The sequence below is a fragment of the Lasioglossum baleicum genome, chromosome 12 (assembly GCF_051020765.1).
Source record: "Lasioglossum baleicum chromosome 12, iyLasBale1, whole genome shotgun sequence".
NCBI lineage: Eukaryota > Metazoa > Arthropoda > Insecta > Hymenoptera > Halictidae > Lasioglossum > Lasioglossum baleicum.
The window spans coordinates 4,160,518-4,183,834 of NC_134940.1; the positions used below are offsets into that span (position 1 = coordinate 4,160,518).

At 39.8% G+C, this 23,317-nt stretch overlaps 4 protein-coding genes across 5 annotated transcripts; 1 reads left to right on the forward strand and 3 right to left on the reverse strand.

Annotated features, from left to right (window-relative positions):
• Positions 1-350: 350 nt before the first annotated feature.
• Positions 351-3,656, reverse strand: Glct (ceramide glucosyltransferase). Its single transcript, XM_076435333.1, has one exon. The coding sequence runs from the start codon at positions 2,139-2,141 to the stop codon at positions 945-947; it is 1,197 nt and encodes a 398-aa protein (XP_076291448.1). The 5' UTR covers positions 2,142-3,656; the 3' UTR covers positions 351-944.
• Positions 3,657-3,985: 329 nt separating this feature from the next.
• On the reverse strand, positions 3,986-8,704 carry Hay (ATP-dependent DNA helicase hay). Its single transcript, XM_076435322.1, has 14 exons — positions 8,342-8,704; positions 8,012-8,223; positions 7,823-7,933; positions 7,199-7,519; positions 6,929-7,129; positions 6,767-6,864; positions 6,583-6,689; positions 6,163-6,459; positions 5,825-6,093; positions 5,597-5,761; positions 5,127-5,313; positions 4,909-5,057; positions 4,714-4,830; positions 3,986-4,646 (listed from the first exon to the last, which is right to left on the reverse strand). The coding sequence occupies exons 1-14, from the start codon at positions 8,373-8,375 to the stop codon at positions 4,518-4,520; spliced, it is 2,397 nt and encodes a 798-aa protein (XP_076291437.1). The 5' UTR covers positions 8,376-8,704; the 3' UTR covers positions 3,986-4,517.
• A 186-nt stretch (positions 8,705-8,890) lies between these two features.
• Dus2 (Dihydrouridine synthase 2) lies at positions 8,891-11,768 on the reverse strand. Its single transcript, XM_076435331.1, has 5 exons — positions 11,029-11,768; positions 10,254-10,767; positions 9,924-10,169; positions 9,498-9,842; positions 8,891-9,189 (listed from the first exon to the last, which is right to left on the reverse strand). The coding sequence occupies exons 1-5, from the start codon at positions 11,216-11,218 to the stop codon at positions 9,081-9,083; spliced, it is 1,404 nt and encodes a 467-aa protein (XP_076291446.1). The 5' UTR covers positions 11,219-11,768; the 3' UTR covers positions 8,891-9,080.
• Positions 11,769-12,432: 664 nt separating this feature from the next.
• On the forward strand, positions 12,433-13,890 carry LOC143214369 (uncharacterized). 2 transcript variants are annotated; one of them, XM_076435335.1, is made up of 2 exons: positions 12,433-12,589; positions 13,273-13,890. In XM_076435335.1, the coding sequence occupies exon 2, from the start codon at positions 13,319-13,321 to the stop codon at positions 13,775-13,777; it is 459 nt and encodes a 152-aa protein (XP_076291450.1). In that variant the 5' UTR covers positions 12,433-12,589; positions 13,273-13,318; the 3' UTR covers positions 13,778-13,890. The 2 variants fall into 2 exon arrangements, with proteins under 2 accessions (XP_076291450.1, XP_076291451.1); XM_076435336.1 differs by having other exon boundaries at positions 12,461-12,770.
• The last annotated feature ends 9,427 nt before the right edge of the window (positions 13,891-23,317 follow it).

The window sequence follows — 23,317 nt, forward strand, 5'->3', positions numbered from 1 at the left end:
TTTACTATCAAAATATATAATAAAATATCCTAAATATTTAGCATCATCAATATATTAAAATTATGAAAATATCGATGTACCGCTCTTCCCGCTATGTATAACTCGCACCATGTTATATTACGCTTGAATATGAATTCATTTCGATTCGTTTCCTTCGTGTAAGATACAAGCCGTTCGCGTTCTTTTCGTACGAACCGCATGCTCGGTGCGAGCCCAGAAAAGTTCGATTGGATTGAGCGAACCTAGGCGAGTTCTCGCACGAAGCGAACGGTTCGCACGGGTCGGATAGTTCGCATCGGTGCGAGTAGTTCGTATCGATGCGAGTACTTCGCATCGATGCGAACTATCCGTCCCGTGCGAACCGTTCGCTTCGTGCGAGAACTCGACTCGACTCGCACAAGCGAGTCTCGACTCGACTCGACTCGAACTCGGCTCGCATTTTGTGAGCCCGCTTGCAGCTCTAATCCGAACTCGTGTACTCGGGAACGTTTGCACCGATTTATGTACACCGGAATAACTTAATAATTTTGCATCGGTATCCGTGCCGGAAGAAAGGACAGGTTTCCTTTTCGCGATTGGCGAGCATGCTCGGGTCCGAGTTCGGATACTCGAGTTCTCCGCACGACTGGAAAGAAGACACTTGGAGAAGGAACGCGGGTCCGATCGGTTGTTGGTTGTTAGAGATAATTGTGCTGTGACGATCGGCCGCAACAATGCCGACGGATCGAATCGCGAACTTCTTTCCAGCCTTGAAACTAAGACTCGTTCCGACGTTCCGTATGTAAATATAATACATATTTACATCGTGATCTCTGACGATCAGGGGGCCCAGGACGCGTCACCCGAACCAAGAACGAGAAACGAGAGAAAGACGTATGGAGAAAAAAAGAACTAGAGAGACTCTTTCGGCGTCCGTCTTCTGTCTGCTGTCTTGTAGTCCGTAATTAATATTTTACTTTCGCCTTAACCTCTTCGGCGACGCCGCCCCACCTGAGCTTGTAAACACGGGACCGCCACTGTATCAGAGGATCTAGGACCGCTTGGAGAAAAAGATAGGGCCTGGTGATCTCGCTGAGCAACCATACGCACACGAACTCTAATTTGTTGAACGGCAACGGGCCGTTCTGCACGACACACAGCAGCGTCCAGTCGAACATGAACCACAACAGTATGTGTACCAGATAGAAAACAAGCGAGTCCCACTCGAGGAGTACGCTGGCCGCCCAGGAAGCACAAGCACCTAACACAAAGCACTCGCTCAACGGCTCGAGCACGATTGTTGTGGGCAGCATGGCCACCCTGAGCTTCGCCCACCTTCGCAGCCTCGCCTGAAACGAGTGTAGCTCGCAGTGACCGCTGTTCTGCAACGCCGGCTGCGAGGAGACGGTGATCCGCCATCCGCGGTCGGTCAACGACTTCGCGTAGAAAAAGTCCTCGGCCAGATACACGCCGAACTTTTTCAAACCGCCCACCTCGTCGAGAGGCGCCTTTCGAAGTAACGCCGACATCCCCGTGTGACAGTTTATCCTTAAGAGATCCGCGGCCAGATACATCCGCGACTGTACAGTCCCGAAGAAGATTTTCTCGTAGACGGCGGCGAAACCCTCGCGGTCGCACGTGAACGGCATCTGGTGAACCAGCGCTACGTTGTCGGTCATGTAGTTGACCATGTCCAGCAGCGTGTCCTCCTTCATCTTGATGCCGCTGTCGCTGATCAAAACCAGTTCGTGCTTGGCCGCCTCGTACGCCGGTTGCATGTTGTTGATTTTCGGGTTGACGCCGACGTTACGGCCGCCGGTGAACACTCGTGCGTCCACCTCCGGATATTTCTCGATCAGCTTCCGCACCAGCATCAACACCGGGTCCGAATCGTCCTCGACGCAGAACAACAGCTCGTAACGAGGATACTCCATGATGAAAAACGTCTCTAGATTGTTGAACAAATTCGGATCTACGCCCATCAATGGTTTTATGATCGACACGCCGGGCAACGGGATCTCGTAGGTTGGTACTTGGGTGACTTTACGGTGGAGCTTCCAGCGGCCGGCTATTAACGCTAGTACGTGAAGGATCCACATGCCCGTCCAAAATATCATGAAGAATACCGCGAACCCATACACGGTATATACCATGGAGTTCATCTTCGAACGAGGTGCACCTCGTATCACGGCTCGGAGGTCCGACCTCCGACCTCCGATCTTGCCTCGCCTCGCCTCACTTCACCACACCTCGCCGCGCGGTTATCCGTTGTTGTTTCGTTGTTTGTCGCGGTGTGCGCGCGCGCGATTTCGATTAAACGATCCTCTCCTTCTGTCCATCGATCCCGATTCTATCGACGATCTCGAAACCCGCCATCCTTCCGTTCGACGTGAACAATGCTCGCGGCATCCTCGACGTTACCGTCGTGCCGCGATCACGATACACGCTGCGGCATCGTTTCGTATGCGTCCATGGATGTAGGAGGAGGAGGAGGAGGAGGAGGTGGAGGTCACCGGAGGATCTCCACGGTGTAGCACCGTTTTCACGGCAATCACAACGACGACGCCGACGACGGATACGCGGCCATCGCTTCCAATACATTCACGCGCTAGCTCTCCTTGCGGTTAAGGTGGCCGTCCACGGGCTCCCAGCCACTCGAAACGCCGGCACGCTGTCGTCGGTCGTGCAACCTCTGTCTCTTTTCTCCGGTTACCGTCCGTCTTTCCTTTTCTCCTTCCTCCTCGTTCTCGTACTCGTTCTCGTTCTCTTTCGTTCGTTCGGTGTCGAACGGAAAGATGAAGCACCGACTGTATTCACCGATCACTGACATACACGCGCCGCGAGGGAGTACACCCTCTTTGTCGCGACTCGCGACCCAGCAGCCACCGACACGATCCTCTCTTCCCGATTTTTACGAATGCATTGAACTTCACCCCTCTCGACGACGACGCGGTGAACCGTTGTCCCGGTCCTCGGAACAATGCAGCGCGCGTACAACACTGTACACCGTACACCGTACACGGTGATACACCTTCTCTCCCCTGCTCGGGAATCTGGAGGTGGATTTAACACGCGATACAGAGATACGTATCGGCGTTCACTCTCCTCTCCGCTCGCGGTCACACACACCTCGACTACTCGACGACGCTTTTCCAGACGTTTCGCGAGTCTGGTTCGATACTCCGCCGCGATGCAACACCGTTATGTCAAACAGGACCACCGCTTCCATTCATAACGACGATGCGCCTACGCGGACTTGTCCACCAGACCTTTCCTAGCTTGCCTGCAGCCTATGGCGTCGCCTGTCTCCTGTCGCCTGTCGACGTCGATGCTCCGTACTCCCAAGTCCGTGTCTACCCTTTCCCTTCGATTCCTAGGTTTGATCGTTGGCGTCTGTGGCCTGCGTGTGCCGCGGCCGAAAAGTCAATCGCGACAGGGTGAAATTAGTCGATCGCCGGAACCTAACGTACGCGTGTTTAGCAACCGCCTGCAACGATGCACCGTCAAGCGTCGACGGGATAACTGACTGCATGTGACAGCCGGCAGTCTCGCAACTCTCGCACGGTACCGCCGTTTCGCGACTATGTTCAGAGCAAACGTGTTATTCGATGTCTTGGCTCGGCCAACTAACGTCTGGCGCGCGTAGACCGTTACTTTTATGAATAAATCGAAAATTTCCTCGATCCCCCCCCCCCCCCCCACGATGCTATAGCGGAACGCGTGTCCCTGAACAGCAGAGTAACGCCGAATTATCATTATCTGAGATGTTGTCGTGTCTCGATGTATTTCGGCTGTTCCGAGTTCAATATTGACCGAGCAAATATAGTCGATTCTCCCTTTCAACAATGACTTCGTGTCGATAAGTTCCGGTTATTTTGACACATTTTTTTCAAGCGAAATGGAAATATGAGTCATTCTCTGATTTGATCTAGATCGATTCTGCACGATAGGATTTACCGATATGGATCGTGCTCGACTTCGTGAAAGTAGATATTGAACTACAAGGAACGATATAATCTTGGATTTATTTTAATTGCTACAGTTCGAGTTTCTATATGTATTTGGAAAATGTAATTGTGTGCAGAGATATATACACAAACCTAGATTTCTTTCGTGATCACCACGAGGGACCTCTGCAAATAAGGCGGAGTCCTGCTGTATCTGTTTGCAAACGCTGTTATCGCTTATTGCCAACTATAATAATTTATCGGATATGTCCTTATCGCGTTACTTCAGTCAACTGAACCGAGGGGTTTACATTTACGTGAATTGCATTACTGCCACATAAATCGTACCAGCGAGCATATCACTGTACCAACAACGAAAAGACATCACGCGTTTCGTATAGGTGGAGTGGGTTAATGATTGTCGCGTTCGTATAAAGAGCGCTCCATTAACAATCTCGTTCGACAACAATTCAAACGTATTATAAATAATTCTTTGAACAAATCATTTGAACGCATCGAAAATCGAGTTTTTTTAATTGAAATTAATACTAATTGAAAAATAAGACTATGTACATTTGTCGCGGGAAACGATTACGCCCTGAACTTCTTAAACAATGGATGCTTGTTTGCAGTGGACGATCCAGGGGCTTTTCTGTACTCGTAGTAGACTGCATCGTCGGCACCCGACATCGATGTCATGTTGCCAGCCTTGCGCATGATCTATGACGATCATTTCATTGGAATTAAAATAGTGTAATCGAAAATATATTAGAAAGATGCAGCTTACGGGTCTGGGTCCCTCTCCAGGTATTCTTTCTTCGTCCGCGTCCATGTCGCTAGCGGAGAGAACCTGTTGCAACAAATGTCCCTGTTCTTCTCGAGTCGCGTACATCAGGTCTGGCTCCTATTTTGGGTAAAGAATAGTAAATTTTCGATCGCTCTCGCAAATATTCGCGAACCAACCAACCGATGTGATACATACTTCATCCATTCCTGCGAGTTTTGTAATCACTTTGTAAGCGTATCCTTGGTTCACAAGAAACCGTTGACGTTTTCTCGAATAGTTCATCTCCATCGTGTCTTGGGATACTAGCGTGTAGAAAAATGCGTTATACTCCTCCGCGATTGCCCCTAAAAATTATATTGTACGATTTATTTCAAACGGAGCAAGTTTTATTTTTGAACACCGAGGCTTTTTACCTTTTTTAGCTCGTAAAATTCTACCCAGTCGTTGGGCTTCTTGACGCCGCGAACCACCGTGCGAGGATATTTGGATCAAGACATTAGCTTCCGGTAAATCGAACGACGTATCCGCCACCTTGCTCACGAATATCGTGTTCACTTTGGTATTGAACTTGAAGTTTTGCAGAATTTGTATTCGTTCGCTCTGGAAAGAATGCGTCACTTCTGTTAGCGTGAAATTCGCAATTCGTCGAATATTTATCACTAGACTCCGGATTTTATGCATTTATAACAGAAATGAGCAAGTGCAATTTGAAACAGTGATAATATTAAAAGACTTTAAGAGTGTGAATATATTATATTCACTACATTAAAATGATTAATGAAGAATATAAATTTACATTTAGCTCCTACGTGTCTTGCAATCGATGCACAAACTTTTTAGTTTGCATACACATCCGGAGTCTATTTATGACTGCTCTACTCACCTGACTAGTGGGACCGTAGATGTACGGTTTATTCATTTTAATGGCGTAATGCTTTAAAGCGAATACGTTATCTGAAAATACGATCGTTTTATCGCCACGTCTCTCATGATACCGTATTAAATATTGGCAGCAACGGAATTTGTTAGGATTCATAACGTAGAGCAACTGTAAAGAAGAAACAATTCAATACCGGTCGCTGTCGCGTTGAAGCAACGCACAATTACTTACCAACTTTCTGCTCATTTTACACCCAAGGTATTCTCTGTAAAATTCTGGTGTCATGGGACACCAAACTTCGGCGCACTGCACCCTCGCGATGAAACCTCTCTTTTGGAGTTCCAACCAATTTGCCTCGTACAGTTTCGGACCAATGAGAAAATTCAGATCGGCAATTTTGTCGTCCTCTCGCAACAAAGTCGCGGTTAAACCCAATTTGCAATGAGACTGGACAATGGTCAGCACTCTTCTGAACATTTTCGCAGGGATTGTGTGTACCTCTAAAAATTGCGACAAGCATTTACTAAAATTCGATGCGCGACGGAAACCTTACGGCAAGCTTCAATTACCATCCAAAACCATGATTCCCCACTCTTGTTCTTGAAGCCATCGCATGGTTTGTTCGGCTTCCCACGAACGCTTCTGAGTGTGCGTGATCATAGAGTAAGTTGTAACTAAAATCCCACAACCCATAGGCTTATCCTTAGCCTCGCTCGTGAATCGACAAATCATCGAGTCGTCGGCAGTCGACCACATTTTAAATTGTTGTTTCCATTGTTCCACCGATACTCCAGAGTTACATAGTACCAACGCGCGTTTTCGTACTGTACAGCAAGCTGTTACACCGACTAAACTTTTACCCGCACCTGCGAATAGTTTGTAAGAACTCTTTAGCGTATAATCCTAAAAATTATATTATGTCACCTGAACGCAAAAAAAAAATAAACAAATATCTGTTGGAGAGTGCTATTCCCAATCGAGTCGCTTACCGCAAGGTAATACAATCACACCGGACCTGGCGCGTCCATTGCCGAACATTTTCCTCAAACTTTTCTCTTGATAAGGCCTGAGCACTGCCGACGGTTTCAAGTCGATACTGAAATCGCATTAAACGCACTCGGATAATCTTTACAGATTGCTTTTCAATTTTCTCGTTTAGATCGCTACACTCACTTGATATCTGGATTCACGCTATCGTTGCGAAAGTCGTACTCTGCCAACAACGGATGCTCCAATTCTATACATCTCTTCTGTATCACTTCAATTTTTTCCTGCAACAAGCTTCTGTTATAGCAAAATATATAGTTTGTAAAATAAATTCACAAAATTCCGTACCTGATTCACTTCGAAGCTAACAGTTTTTAACTCTTGTTCCTCTTCTTCGTCTTCGTCTTCTTTGTCCATTTTATCATAGAACGTAGTTATGTCTTCTGGTACTATAGCAGTTTCTGCTGGAGGAACTTGATCATTGGTAATCTCAGGCACTTTGGTCGTTCCAACTGGAACTGGAACATTGGTCACTGCTTTCGCTCCGAACTAGAAAGAAAACGATTATTTTACGACATGATTAATCGATCTACTGCAATGTTAACGAACAGTTATTACCTGTGGAGTTTTAGTTTTGCTTTGAACGTTCGTAATTATTTCGTCCTTCTCATCTTCTATATTCTTCCTCAGTCTACATTCTTGAATCACCGGATCCTTCAATAACTTTTGTAATACTTCGGGGTAAGGTGATTCGACGAAATATTTATTGTGCTTCAACACTAGCTTCACCTTACCATAGGATAATGTACACAACTTTATAAACTCTATAATACCATCAGGAATAGTAGTCTTACTCAGTCTCTTCAAATACTCTATAATATCGTGCGTTTGTAGACCAACGCTAACAGCCGCGTACAAGGAGTAAGCGGTTAGCTTGTACTGAAAAATGAAATCAGTTTATAAGAAATCTTTCAAATCGATATATCTGTGGTTGCAAGGAAAAACGCAGCATATCACAATTTCAAAAAATTCGAGTTTACGCATTAATCGAGCTTTATAGTATAGGATTTACATATTTACTAGAAAAAAGTCATGAAAACAAATTCGAAAGACTCCAAAAAATGATGCAATTTAACCGATGTCCTATGTCAAAGCATTAGTGATGAAAACTTTAAACGGCAATATCTCAAACATAAAAGCCAACCACAGATATACGCTTGCTATTTACAATGATCGATTTACCTCGTGAATATGTTCCGGTCGACACACAGGCTCAGAGATGGCGATTAGGAAATCATGAGCATGCTTATAAACAGGTGAAAAGGACTCTAAGAAAATGTGTCCGTTCGGTGCCTGCGTAAATAATTTTCTTTGAATGCGTAATGTTATTTTATACTTTCAGTGATGAAACGTTAATTATTAATGTCTTACCACCCAAAGTGGTCTTGACACACAGTCAGGCTTCAAAATCATTTGAGAACGATAATCTTTTGCGCCGAATTCGTCTTCCAATGCTGTTTCGTCTTGCTTTTCAACATCATTTTTGGCTGCGTCTGGCACACCGTCTGCTTCGTTATCGTCTATAGAATCATCGTCGTTATACTCTTCGGGATCTTCTTTGCGTTTCTTCCATTTACCACGATCTGTAAACCACGAGCTTCAATTTCCTGTCATCCGTATACACATAACCTAACACTTGCCCAGACATCGTTATTTCAAAAAAATACGATATTCGATTTAAAAGAATTATAAATTACGTACCGTTATCTTTTTTAAACCGTTTCGGCGGACCCATTATTTATCGGCGATAAAGTTTTTTCTTATACTACGAGAAATTTTGATTTCCATTCATTAAAATCTGCATAACACACTATTCCTTTATAATTTCTTTTCGAAAGAAACTTTATGAATTTCGATCGATTCTGTTCACTGATTTAATCGAGTTTTATTCACTTTTACAACACGTTGCAGCTGCATACTCAATGTACTCAACTGAGAATTGCAAAATTTAAAATGCAATATGCAATTGCAACAGAAATTCAAGACTCAGCAGGATTTCGAAGAGCCATCCAGAGCCATCCATTGCCATATCAGCCGTAGCGATTTGCGCAGGAGTGAAACTGATGCCTCTATTGGCGTAGAAGTGAACTACGAATGAAGAAAAGAGATCCTTGTTCATATAGTTCGAGTGTGTATTGAATAATTATTCAATATTACAGAATATGTATCATCAAAGAATAATAATTATTCAATATTTAAAAAATATTATTAAAAAAGAAGGTCTCTTTGATTTTAATATGTAATATATGATTTGTATGTTTCATCTATATTTTTTATTAATAAATATAAACATTGCAGTATCATGTAACAGAAAAGTTCTTGCACGAACAACAAAATTAATAAAAATACATGTGTGTGTTTTGCAAACAAATGTGAAGAATTTTTAAAGGTACTGCTGTTTAGTTTCGATTAGTCGTTCTTAGTTTTCAGCCAACAGATATCAGGAAGGAACACCTCCACTTTCAGCAAGAGCTTTCTCACTGATCAGGCCCATAGAAAATAAGCAAACTAATGCAGCTCCTTGTTCTGCCCACTTCTTGTTTTTCTCCCTAAAAATGTTCAAACAATAAAAGTAATATATCGGGTGATTCACGAGAAACAGACCACCTAAATAGTTCCGTTAGTCGTCTCGACATCAGCTATGACACTGCGAAGTTAAAAATATATGGAGCTATGTATTTAAAAATCATCGATGATTTTCAAAAGACTTTAAAAACGACAACAATGGAACATTTTTTTATATCACCATATTTGCCTCCTTTACTCTTTAACATTTTCTTCTATCTTCAAGCCTAACGGAGCTATGTATATACATACAATAATGCTCACGTAATGTGATACACATTGATCTACTTACCAGAAGGATGATCCGTACCTTCTTCCGTCCACCGTGATAACGGAACGAAAGAGTTTCCCTTTCTGTTTCGTCTCGTATTGCGGCATCTTTTTTCTTTGAGTTTGTGCCCATTTATGTAAAATAGTTTTCGGTAATTCAAGGTCCGTCGCGTAATTGTTTCTCAAGAACGCGCAATGCATTAAAATTATGTCCTCTTCTTCCGAGAGCTTTCTCTTGTTACACGATTGATCATCGTTGCGCGTTTCGTCCTCTTTCATGGGTGAAACCTGTGACCTGCCTAGGAAACCTTTCGCTTCAAACTCTTTCCTCTTTGTACGACAGTATTCGCTCAATTTCCAAACATCGCTGAAACAGCATAATCGATGGTCTTACATTTGGTACAGCGTGATCCGAATTGTTTCATATTTGATCGGATACGATCCTCACCAGATCTGCTCGAGGGTTTGCGAATTCAGAAATCTTTTACCCAACGGTGACTTCTGCTGTTCACGAAGGATATTCTGTATACAATATTTAGTATTGGAAGGCGAATTGTCGCAGTCCACGGCATATTTGATATACGCCTTTATTACGTTTTCCATAGGTAGTAAACCTTCTTTGCAAAATATGGAACAGTTCCATTCGGCTGCGCGTGCGAGCATGACGCTGCTACATCCAGTTACATTTTTAAACCTGCAAACACCTACAATTATTTATAAATAAGAACATAGGAGACGCCTCACGAGAAATCGACAGTATAAAGTACGATGGTATTACTTTAATATATCAAAATATGTCTGTATTTCTCTCGAGCCTCCGTTCGCTATAACTGGTATTGTGAGTTTACTGGAAATTGTTTTCAGAACTTCGTTACGGTTCGGATGCTGTGGCCTTTCGCTTACAGTCCGACCATGAACTGCTATGGCTGATATACCGGTAGATGCCAAACGCTCGCAAAGTTCTATGGTCTTTTGTAGATCTGGCAGTACACGAATTTTACACGTTACCGGAATGTTTAAACTGTCTACCAGCGTTCTCAGAATGTCTGTTGCTGTTTCTGGTTCCTGGAGAAGAGCAGCACCCATTTTCCCCAGCATGGAAAATAGTTTCGGGCATCCCATATTAAGGTCTATACCAGCGACATCCTGCTCTACCATTTTGCCTACTTTCAGGGCTCGTGTCGCATCGCAAGTACCAATCTGTAGGACCACTTTGTCTCTTTCTTTGGCACAGGTACGAAATGTCACTGTGCCATCTGTTTTGTCGATGTAATCGACTGTTCCCAAAACATCTGGAAACAAGTTGTTGGAATGTACAATGTGTTTACAAATGTTTGCCATTTAACACGTTCCGTGCCACGTGCACCACTGATGGTACACGTTAAACTTCAGACCACGTATACAAAAAATGCAGTATAGAACACAGCAAATGACCTGAATGAGAAATCGAGCAAAAACGGCTCGGCACGGAGCGTGTTAAATAAACTGCAAAACAAAACATAGTATAACATCTCATCAGTCACGATAGCATTGATAAAGCATTATTTGATTACCGTTTACACGACGAAATGATCGTAGTAACTTCCAGTCTATTAGTTCTTCTGTATATACTATATCAGCACCATAATCGAGCGCAAGAAGGCGCATAGGAAGCGTGCCGATGCGCACCATAGGAGCCAGTATAATTTTATTCTCATAATTTAAGCGTTTTCGTTCCGGCATTGTTACTATATCTTCTTCCATTGTATTGTCAATATATCGTAACGTTTAATATAAACTTTAACAAATAGATGTCCGACGACATTAGGAGACTGTAACCTTATAGAGCAGTGAAGAAATTACCACTTGTGTGCAGGCTTCATGCTTCTGTTGTATGATCCTTCATTGGCATGCTATAACTATAAAAATACTTTTCATTTTCAAGCATTACTGTTACAGTTGATTTAAATAATCATTATCCGTAAGTTTCTTTTTATGGCACTGTAATATAAGCACCATTGTGCACAGTGCACATGGCAATCGTTTCTCTGTTCTTTGATCTATGTATATAATGTAGATGGCGGTTTTATTGCAATCTGATTGCAATCATACATCATACTGTGTGCATTTTGTGGTATGCAAACGAATCAATATTTTATTGATTCAGTAAAATAAGCAACTCGTACATTATAGATTCTATGTACTTATAATAAGTATAAATGTTTCATCAAATATTTAGAGTAGTAAAATTTCGTAACAAGGTACCATTTGCGTATCAGAGAGGAAATGAGAACAAATGAGAAGTAGTGGTGAACTATCGAGGTACTATCGATAGTTCTCACTATCGAGATATACTATCATATACTATCGATGGTTATCGATGATTTACTTTTACTATCGATAGTTATTAGTAGAGAAATTTATATTGGGGGTTGATATTCTTACAGTTGAAATCGTTTTACTCGGCAAATATCACTAAAATCCGATAAAACTACTACAAGATCAAAATATTTTTCATCCTAGACTAACCAACAATATCAGAATTCATTAGATATAATATATATGTATACATCTCGTGTATATATAAATAATGAAAAGTTTATAATAATTTGTTCTACGAGTAAAATAGACGAATTCTGGAGATCTGTCCATCGATCCATTGACAACGTTTACGAACAAGAATGGAGGTGATCTACAATGAAATCCGTCGAGCTGAAACTGGTCCAAGTGCACGCGTACTCGACAAATTTTCAAACTTATTTTTTTTCGAAAATAAAGCGTCATATGAAAAAATTTTATTCTACATTTTTGATTCAATTTTTCACGTAGAATCATCCCCTACTCGCTTGTGCCACTAGTTACGGGACACCCTGTATATTAGAGGTACACTTCTTTGCACGAGAGATAAGTACCGCGTATATAAAGACCAGTTTTCGTTCGTCGCTGCGCATCTTCGCCCTGATTGGTAGTACTCCCATTCCATACGCTCCCTTCTCCAATGCATAGCGCATTGAGCATTTCAGCTCCATTCGCAGCCATACCGGGTGTTCGAACAATGTTTACAGTGTTCAGTATCATTTTTGCGGGAGCTGTTTTATATTTTGCAAGTTTTTGTGAAATATTCATTCAGTGAAGGTAAAATGGAAGTTGCTGGACCGTCTAACATGTCTCCAGCTAAGAAAAATCCGGAACGAAAGATAAGCTCGCATTATTCATAATTATTTATAATGCATTTCAATGCTGTAGCTTGTTTCTTTTTTAAAAAATCATGGTTTTGTGACGTACCCAGCATTGTCACCAGATGAGGGGAGTAACGGTGAGATGACGTACCCCCTCGAGTGCTGGTTTGGTCACTTTCTGGCGACCCTGGTACCTAGTCAGCCAGGCTTATCTCGAGTAGATATCGAGCACAGCCTGCAATTGTATTATGCGAGCAGATGGCAAGCATTACGCTGGCAGAATGCGCTCGAAGCTCAGAATGCTCGGAATATGCTCGATTTTGGACAGCGTACTCTGCCAGCATAAAGCGATATTTATTCGGACGCAGATGCCCGCTTTATGCCGGCACAAGCTGCTCGGGCAGTACTCAATTCTGCCCTCGTAAGAGGGCACATGGCACTAAATTAGTGCAACGCAGAATCAGAATTGCGACCGTGCTGCCCTCTTACGAGTGCAGAATTGACGGCAGTACTGCCCGAGCAGCTGCCCGTTCTTTCTGCCAGCAGAAAGCGATACTTCTGCGGACGCAGTCTCCCGTCCTAAATTGAGCATTTTGTTTACTGGGTAGTTACGTGTACAAAACTTTTTTCTGTTTCTAGTTTGTCCGATCTGCTGAAAAACAGATGATGCGCTCCTTATCACAGCATGAAGAAGGAAAGATATCCTTCATTGAGCTGGAAAAGGGACGACATCGTCACGTGGCTGGAGGATAAGGGGGAAACGGTTAATCCAAGGCACCTCAAAATTCGGTTACTGGAAGTGGCTCAAAAATATAAGCAACCAGAAAATAATTACATAATTGACGAATATGCCCAGCAACATGGATGTACCGTCGTACGCATTCCACCTTATCACTACGAATTAAACCTCATCGAGTTTGCATGGGCAAACGTTAAGGAATATATTAGGGCGAGGAATACAACGTACAAGTTGGCAGATGTCCGCCAACTTGTAGTTGCAGCCATCGAAAATATGTCCGCCGAAAATTGGCAAGATTTTATTCGCCATACGGTAAAGGAGGAAGAGAGGTTATTCAAACTGGATCACATTACTGATTCAGTTTTGGAAGGAAGTCCCGAGTGGTCGAACCCGTCTGATATATGACTCGGACATCGGCGTGTGAACTATTAGTAAACAATTTGTAAATAATATGTAATATCTATACATAACAAGAAAATTATGTTTTAAATTGAATAAAATATATAAATACATATATCATTAAATTAAAATGGTCACGATTTCCTATTCCCTATATACTTTCATGCTACATAATTCGTTTCATTTCTGTACACTGCGTATGTGAAACTCGCAATCGAGGCAGTGGGAAGCAATGGGAAGTGTGTAGTGGAGTGGGGGTTCACTGGGTCTCTAGCAGTCTCTAGTCTCTGCGTCTGCGAAACAGTACGTTTCTCTCGTGGCGGCGCGGGGTATAAAGAGTGTGAGAGAGAGAGAGTAATAGCCATTGCATGGTACCAGCGTACCAGCCTCTGTGCTATTCAGCGACATATACATATGTATAGGCAAGTGGGCACAGGTGGGCGCGGGGATAACCTGGAACTGCCTGGAACTAACAGTGATCTAAAATACCAACATTGCTAAAAGTTTCGCTGCCGACGATCGGCAGGAGACCGTGGCACCGACGAGATACTATTAATAGTATCTGGTCGGTGACCGTGGGAGACCGTTACATGTTGAGTACTGTCACCGACGAGATACTATTAAAGACTGCCAGCCTTACGGGAGTTGGCGGGACTCGAATTTTTCGGTGTTCTCTTACGCCCTCTAGGATATATTCTGACTGGAGTGAGAAACAGGAGGCCAACGACGGCATTTCGTCGGTGCAGAAGACACTGTATTGGTATCGTGTTAGCAACGCGCCCGCGCGCTACACTCACCAGCGTACCTTTACTATATCCGTGTGCGCTGCTTGTGCGAGCCACAATCTATTTTTAGAACTTGCCATGTTGCCATGCTTTACGGCTTACGGAAACGAAACTGAAATTCGACTGTCGAGCCGTCGAGCGTATGAATCGCAATCTGGAGCTAGCCTTCGGGTCCCCGTGCAGCGAGGATTTTTTTTTAATTTTTATTTTTCATTACTTTTTTAATTACATTTTTTAACCTTCCAAAAAATTAAAAATGTTAAAACTATGTTCAGAATATGTATTCATTTTAAATAGAAACGTTTTGTTACTGTCATAATTGCATTAATAAAAATTGATATATGATCGAGAACAGGTTGATGGTATTTATTTGGACTGATTGGAGAATACGAAAATGCAGGAAGTACTTTTTAGTTTATGAAACAATTTGTAGATTTATTAGTTGTCAAACAAATAATAAAATAAATTGTATAATATATATAAATTGATTTTATACTAGCATACACACAATTTGATCTTCTGTCTTCCTATAATATAAAAATACAGTCATAACTATAATTATAATAGAATTTCATAAAATATTGAGGTTATTGCAAACTCATCTTTTTTCGCGATAATGCTCTAATTTTATTGCTTCTCTCGAATGTCCATTTCCTTCCGAGACAGTGGCGTTTCTAGGTGTAAATAAAAAATGTTGATATAAAATGTATCATAATTAGACTACAATTATTCTAATAACGTGGAATGTAGTACATATTAAGTTTTAATTACCAGGATTTTCTTCTTCGACGTTAAGCACCCTTTACCGTTTCTCGTAATTTACGTATATGTACATTAGGGTGGACCTTATTTTTCGACCATGAAATTTTTTGGCCCCGTAAACCAGAATTGTAACAAATGTTGAGAAAATTATCTGAAAAAATTTTGGGGGCGATTAGATCATGGGAAAATGAGGCGCAGCAAATTTGAAAATTTGGAATTTTTTAAATCTTGACATAAATAGACGTTATGATATATCGTTGAATTTGTCTTTTTTCTCTCTAAGAATCCATATATAGCATAAACAGTTGTTGATAGAAAAAACATCCGTGACCTTGAAAACTTGAAATAATGGCTTTGAAAAAATTTTTTTCTCTGATACTATATCCACCTCCTTATATACTACAACTTTTGTTTGAAGAGTTTTTTCATATATACATGACTGACAGAGATACGGAAGCATACAACTGCGCATATAGCTATTTTCATATTTACACATGCTGCCGAATAATGCAAATTACGCTTCGTAAACGAAAAAATAGGACTTTTGAGGCAGATAGCGCCTTAGATCGATGTTTTATCTGGCGTTTTTTTTTTACTAGTGAAAAACCCCGTGTTTGTATTATCGAGAAATGAGTAAATGAATATCTTGCAATCCTGGAAGTCTCTCTACTCCCTTATATATATATATATATATATATATATATATATATATATATATATATATATATATATATATGTATATATAAATAAATTCATTAATACGCTCCAATCTACAAAAGAAAAACAGTTATAATATCGGAAAAAGAAGTTATTATGAATAATAAGTAGTCTGACTGAAACATAGACTGAAGGTGGTCAATGATACCGCTGAACGGGGCGTTAAACTAATGGAGGATCATAATAAAATTTTATATAGAAACAAAGAGGAGAAATAATATATACTATACAAACTGTGTGATGGAATATCGACAGCAGTATCCTGACGCCACAAAACAGATTTGTCAAAGGATTTTTAAATATTTTTTAATATAGAGAGAAACACCTGATCAATCCCTGCATGATTAATTGCTTTTTTAAGAGTCATTGAAGACTGCTTATTGACTGAGAGTTATTAAATTTTTCATTTTTCTCAGAGTCAGTAAGTTCTTTATTTTTCTCGGAGTCATTAAGTTTTCCATTTTTCTCGGAGTTATTCAATTTTTCATTTTCCTCAGTGTCGTCAAGTTTTTTCATATAGTCCAGTCGGCAGGTCGAAAAAAAGGCGTCTACCTGGAAAGTATTCCGAACTTAATGAAATTTTGACACGTCATTTAGGGGTACTCTGGGGTGTCGAATCTCAGTTTTCGACCTCGAGGACCCCGTGCTAACTTGGGGAGGGGGAAAAACCACGATTTTTATTACCTTGTTTTGGTTTTTCGCCTATTACTCAAAAACTGTGGGTCCTCAGAACTTTTGTTTTTCATTTTTGGAAAGAGCATTAAATTTCCTTCAAATTTCACTGGTCAATCTTTTTTTTTGACCCAACAGGCACCGATAGACAGGCGTTCAAAATTAGGAAATGTTTCTCAAAATGACATTTTGAGCCACGCATTGTGACATTTAGCAGGCAATTGCAAGTTTTTGGCTCATAACTTTAGTTTTTCAACATATCTATATATAATCTTCATACTACGGATACCCCTAACTTTTTCACTATTAACTGAGGAGGATAGCACAATTTATTTACTTCAACCGAGTGGATTCAAGCCTTTTTATATTTTTGTTGGTGTTATGTTTAATAGCAATATAGATATTAATAATAAAAAAAAACATCCCCGATCGGACCCCGCCGTCGTTTTTTTCAGTTTTTGAGTAATAGGCGAAAAATCAAAACAAGGTAATAAGAATCGTGGTTTTTTCTCCCAAGTTAGCACAGGGTCCTCGAGGTTGAAAACTCAGATTCGACACCCCAGAGTACCCCTAAATGACGTGTCAAAATTTCATTAAGTTGGGAATACTTTCCAGGTAAAAGTACCTGGCGACTAGACTATACGCGCTGTCGTAAAAAAAGTTCTGGTATGTTGATAGTCTAAAAATATGATCACAATGCTATTTTTCAATTTCTCTAAAAAACCTGCATTTGTCGAATTTTTGCGTGTTTTTCACTTTGTGTAATTAACATTTTGAACCAAAAAATCGGGAAAAAATCTCAAATATCAATTTCAATTAAATGCAATTATATGATTAAATTAATGCAAGTAAATGGGGAAAATTGACCGAAAATTGAATGGCGCAACGGCTGTTTAAATAATTCGAAGGACTACCTCGTCCGGCTGGGCCCTTCATTCCAAATTGTAATATTCCAATATTCCAATATCATTTTAAATATATTCAAGTACTATTAATGAGTTTTAACAACAAAATATTTTAAATAGAAAACTAAATTTTGACATATAAGATAAGATTATAGCAAGCTTGCTATAAATGTCGAAAACTCGAGTCTGGCCAGAGACATTCAATTTTCAGGAAACACTATTCTATGATGACGAACGGAGAAAAGGGAAGTGAAGCTCGGGGGCTTCGGTCGCCGTGGAGTGGAGTGAAACATTGTAACATGATACGGGTCGGGTCGGGTATATCGGTGTGAGACTACTAATCAAACAACAAAGCTTAATTATTTATCATTACTTTTTTATAGGATTTTCCTTAACATATTTGGTGAATTTTGTTTCTTTTTATGAAAATGGTACCAAAATTATATAATTCCGATGATATTTGCTTATGCAATGAGCGACGGTACGCAAGTTTCCGACACAAAGAAGGACAGCGTCGGGAAAAAAAGAGACGCGGAGAGTCCTCATTCTTTTAAGATTTCGACTTCGACTTCGTCTGCTAGCTCTTCGCCTCGTCGCACAATGTACTCATAAATGAATCATGTTTCAGGAAGTGTTCAGTTCAGAATGAAATAAAATAATGTTACACGCACTTTTTAAATAGCGTCATATATGGTGCAAGAAATATTCGTATAGAGTCAAATAGAATTATTTTTTTAGATATCTTCGTACGAAATACTGCCTCTAAATAACATTGTATGGATAGGAGCCGTCGAAAATTAGTTTAATTAGTTAATACTTTTATCTTGTTACTACCTCTACTTTAATAATTGCAGTCAATAATGCTGTCGAGCATTACAAGTATGGGATAAATAAGTAAAAAAATTAATTTTCTGTTTCCTACTAAGGATCTTAATAAGAACGATTGAATTTTGTCATTACACAACATAACAAAATATTTTTTAAGAATCATTATTTTATATATAACGCAATAATGTTCAAATTACTTTTAAATTCCAATACATTTGTAGAATATTACGTAGTAATTACTTCCATTTTTCCTACATCTATAAACTATCGATTATATTGTAAACAATTATTACAATGGTGATAATAAGGAAAATAAGAATGCAATAAGTGAATTATATATAGTATTATAAGGCAATTACAGAATAGGTAATGTCAGCATTCTACTATATCATTCTTCTTCAACTTGACGAATATCTCGTCGATTGTGGAACTTTTACCGCTGTGGTATATCAGATCACTGTAACTTTCCCGTTATCCCCGCGCCCACTCGCGCCCACTTACCGGTCCCGCGGAATAACACAGGGGCTGGCAGTCTTTAATAGTATCTCGTCGGTGGTACTGTTTCCATGTTATCATTCGATGGAAATCAAGATTATTTACCTTCATTTTTTAATAATTAATTATGTATTCATGCTAGTTATTTACTTTTTATTCATTTAAATTTATTCTTGAATCGTGTTACCTTCCCGCGATAACCATGTGAGGGTCTTTATCGGTGAGGGCTCTTTCTAAAGAGGAAGGTTCATCACACTGCGCTCTGGTCATCATAGCAGTCAAAAAGTCTTCTAGAGACAGAAAAATGCATTGAAATCTGCAGGTTTTTTTCCTAGATTGTTTCTCTACTTTGGGCCCTCATATTATTAGTTATAAACATAATCTCGTTAACCTCGTAACCTTCCTCTTTAGAATAAGCCCTCACTCAGCCCAAAATTTGCTGAAATAAGGACAAAAATCGTCAGCGCGCAAACCCATGTTTCGACCCATTTTTCTAGTAAGATTCTAGTTATTTTCTAGTTAAAAATCGAGGGTGTACTACCCCCTTAAAAAGTAGCGGCGAAGTTTGAATAATTTAGCCCTCCATGTAACTCTTTAGAAATTAAATCTCGTCTGTTTGCTTTTTCGCTGTGTTGGTAGTGGTTCAGTTTAGTAATAGAAATAATAAGTGGTGCTGGAGCAGTAGTAATAATAGCAACTATTCTAATAGCAATAATAAACCGTGCTAATTTTCGATTTAAAGTAGCTCCGTGTGCAAATGGTCAATAAAACGGAAGGTTGCTTTTCCATGTCAATTTGAAAACGCTACAAACTTTCGTTACAGCCCAATATTTACGATATTGTTCTTATCGATATTGTTCCGACACAAATATGGTTTTCCATGTTTTCCATATAGATTCAGAAGATCTATTATCGAAACTACGGGATATAATCACAGGTGAATAACATGTCCTTTATATTTTGTGCTACTTTCCTACTAATAAAAATACTGCAAGAAACTATGGTTTTAGTAGGACGATGCGCTGGAATAAAAATTATCGAAAGGAAATGGCGTTTCTCGAGAGCTGTAGAAGCAGTGGTTCAAGGTGCCAGACAAATTGCCCCAGTAAGTTCGAATCCATGAAAACTCCTCTTGCAGGTTTTAAGAATTCAAGAACGGTGCCAGCAGGCTGTCGTCGGGACATGTCTCTTGAGGATTTAATTCGGAGGTGGCGGCATAATTACCCGGTTCTATCAACCATAACAATTATGCGGTTTATCTATTAATTTAGAATTTCACGATCACAACAATGGCAACCTTTTAATGAAATTATAATTAAAAGATCTGTTTTATACAATCTGGACTATCTTCCAAATACGATAAAAGAGCGAACAGCAATTTCTATTGTTTATAACGACATGAAAAAATACGTACAGTCAGTTAGTTTTTATACAATATATCACGGTTCAAATATTTAAGATGGTTTTGGTCGTTTTACGGACAGTAATTCATTTAGTAATTAAAATTAGACCTTGTATTTGTATCGACTAAACTAAATGTAATTAAAATTTATCAACTGTTCAGTTGTTCCACAGAATAATTCGCAAATCACGGCGTAGAATAATCAACTTCCCAGATTTAGTACTATATCTGTTCAACTATCTAACGAATGTTACTTTGGAACTAAAGTTATCAGTTGTTAGAAAACAGTCTCACAATCCCGCCGATATTTCGGCTGGTCTATATGTACAGTCAAAGTGCCTAGTGGTTTCACTTGTGAACATTGCAGTTACTATTAATTTCGCCGACAGTTTGTACGTTTCACCGACAGAAGTCCGCTTTTAGTTCGGTCCAAGTTATGTGCGACGAATTTTCGAACAATTGCTTCGCTCGCTTCACGATTGCAGAGGGGAAACAAACAAAAACGAAAATTAAGTTGAAACGTAATACGAATTGACACGGTGTTAGAGGTTTGTAATGTAACAAGTGACAGATGCATGGGTACCTTGGTTCTTATTTGGGGCCCCAGCGAGGTGAAAATGTGTAACAAATTAATCGTTGGACGACTGTGAATCTACCTACTCGTTAAAATCCACAAGGGCATGTCTAATAACCGCCCTATGGAAGCATCGAACAAAAGTCATCAATGCCCTTTCACTTTTTAACGCTTTGCACTCCGAATTATTTCTCAATTTTGTTGCCAAACAAAAAATTTACTTCAAAGGACGGTTCCTCGACTGCTACTTATTTTAAACAATTTTGCTTACTAATTATATTAAATATAGCTCTCAAACTTTGTTGTAATTTATATTTGTAGAACTTATACTTATATTTATATTTGTTTTTAACTAAAAAATATAATCTAAATAAATAAAGGAAGAACCAAATTGTACATGTATTGGGTTGGCAAATAAGATCGTTCGGTTTTTTAGAGTGGAATAAATCACAAAAACCGAACGAACTTATTTGCCAACCCAATAGAAACTGGTTTCATTCTCAGAAAGATAAAATATACTGATTCAAGATACCTGATTCAGGACAGCTGATGTGGTCAATGTTACACACATGAGATATTCGGCGGTCACGGACACAATGGGAATGAATCGCGACATTCGTGAAAACAGGATAAACCATGCGGGAGTTTGCTGTAGAGCTTCATTTGTTCTAACGATCAGGCATTGACCTCATCAGCTGTCTTGTGTGCATACGAACGCAAACGTGTACGGACTTATTCCTCCTGCACAAACACATTTTCTTAAAACGTTGAATTGCGGTGTTTTTTTTTATGTGGGTACACTAAAAAAAATGAGTATTGATAAAATAGCTCGGACACGTGTCTACTTATTCAGTCTCTAGAGTCACCAGGAAAAGTTTCATTAAAATCAATTGCTCCTTGCAAGTGTTGTTCACCATTGGGTGGCTATGGATATTCATTTACAGAATGATCGGAAGCGTGTGTTTCATATCAGTTTTTAAACGATCGTGCGGTATAGCTGCCAAGCGGATGGATTAAGGCGAACGAAGAAGAAATAAGCGGCGGTGGGAGTAGTTCTCGAAGTGAGGGAAAACTAAGAGGAGAAAATAGTAAGGAAGGGTCGTTCCAATTCAGCGCAGCTCATTTATCATTGAGTCTCGGATGCCAATCTCCTTCTCGCTGAATCGAGGAATAGAAAAAAGTGGGTGAGCGTAAAATGAAGGGTGAAAAGACTTGGGGAAAGTTCGAGCGAATTATTTGTCAAGTATTAAAGTCTTTTTAATTTATCCGGCGGCCAATGCACTTTGCAAACTCTCACGAATCGGCTTGATTTGACCTGGAAATCGACATTTTCTAATTCGCCAATCCATCCGCAGAGTTATTAACCCATCTCAAGTCCTTTGTTTCGATCGTGATTTTTCACATTGGCCATAGATCGTTGACTGCATGCATTGAAAAATCTGTTGCATCACAATGTCAATCGGTAGACGGCGAATCATTGTGCGAAAAATAAAAATGATCTGTATCAATTGTTAGATTCGAAAGTGAGGTTCGCAATAGTTGAAAATTATTTCAAAGTCACGCTCTCTATACATGGACAAACGTGCAATAATGTTGGCTATAATAATACAGTAGGCAAAATCACGTGCATACATTGTAAGTTGGAAATAAGTGAGTTAAAATCAATTAGAATTACAGAAAAAATATTACTGTTAATATTCGGACGCTCTAAAAAAGACGACAACTTTTTTAATATTGAACTATACGATTTGAACTTTTTTTGGGAAGCTAGAGCAATTAGTTAACTACAGGATCTGAAAAGAAATTTTTTCAAGAACTACAATTGATCGGAATTGTAGAAAAAATACTAAAAGTTGCATTTTAAAAAATTCCTTTTTGTAGATCTGTGTGAGTTAAACATATTCTGAAAATTTCGTCAAAATCGGTCGACGTTGTACTGAGCTGCAAACGTTTAAAGATGGTAAAAATTGCAGATTTCTAACAATAAGCAATAAATCTAAGGATTCTTACATTTCTCAATGTCGGTCGCTTTTTCCCGCATCAACCGATTTCAATGAAACTTTTACAGTGCATATAATTGACGGATCTGTAAAACGTATTTTTTAATTTTTCAATATGGGCTCACATAAACAAGTTGTAAAATACAACGTTTAGTATTTTTTCTAGAATTCCGATCAATTGCAGTTTTTGAAAAAATTCCTTTTCACATCCTGTAGTAAACTAATTGCTCTAGCTTTCCCAAAACAGTTCACATCGTATAGTACAACATTAAAAAAGCTATCGTCTTTTTTAGCGCGTTCAAATATTAATTCGAGTCACTGTAGGAACACTCTGTAACGAAGTATCGTGTTTATATAAATCTGTAACGAATATTTATTCAGCACTAGCACTATACCTTGATTGAAC

Bases quoted from the DNA above. Each gene is read 5' to 3' on its own strand.
- LOC143214369 (XM_076435335.1), top strand. From the start codon at position 13,319: ATGAAGAAGGAAAGATATCCTTCATTGAGCTGGAAAAGGGACGACATC.
- Hay (XM_076435322.1), bottom strand. From the start codon at position 8,375: ATGGGTCCGCCGAAACGGTTTAAAAAAGATAACG. The intron at 6,865-6,928 runs GTACGGAATTTT...AGCTTGTTGCAG, and splicing joins TTAGCTTCGAAGTGAATCAG to GAAAAAATTGAAGTGATACA. The intron at 6,460-6,582 runs GTAAGCGACTCG...AACTATTCGCAG, and splicing joins TGTGATTGTATTACCTTGCG to GTGCGGGTAAAAGTTTAGTC.
- Glct (XM_076435333.1), bottom strand. From the start codon at position 2,141: ATGAACTCCATGGTATATACCGTGTATGGGTTCGCGGTATTCTTCATG.
- Dus2 (XM_076435331.1), bottom strand. From the start codon at position 11,218: ATGGAAGAAGATATAGTAACAATGCCGGAACGAAAACGCTTAAATTAT. The intron at 10,768-11,028 runs GTAATCAAATAA...ACTTGTTTCCAG, and splicing joins ATCATTTCGTCGTGTAAACG to ATGTTTTGGGAACAGTCGAT. The intron at 9,190-9,497 runs GTAAGTAGATCA...GAACATTTTTAG, and splicing joins AGGTACGGATCATCCTTCTG to GGAGAAAAACAAGAAGTGGG.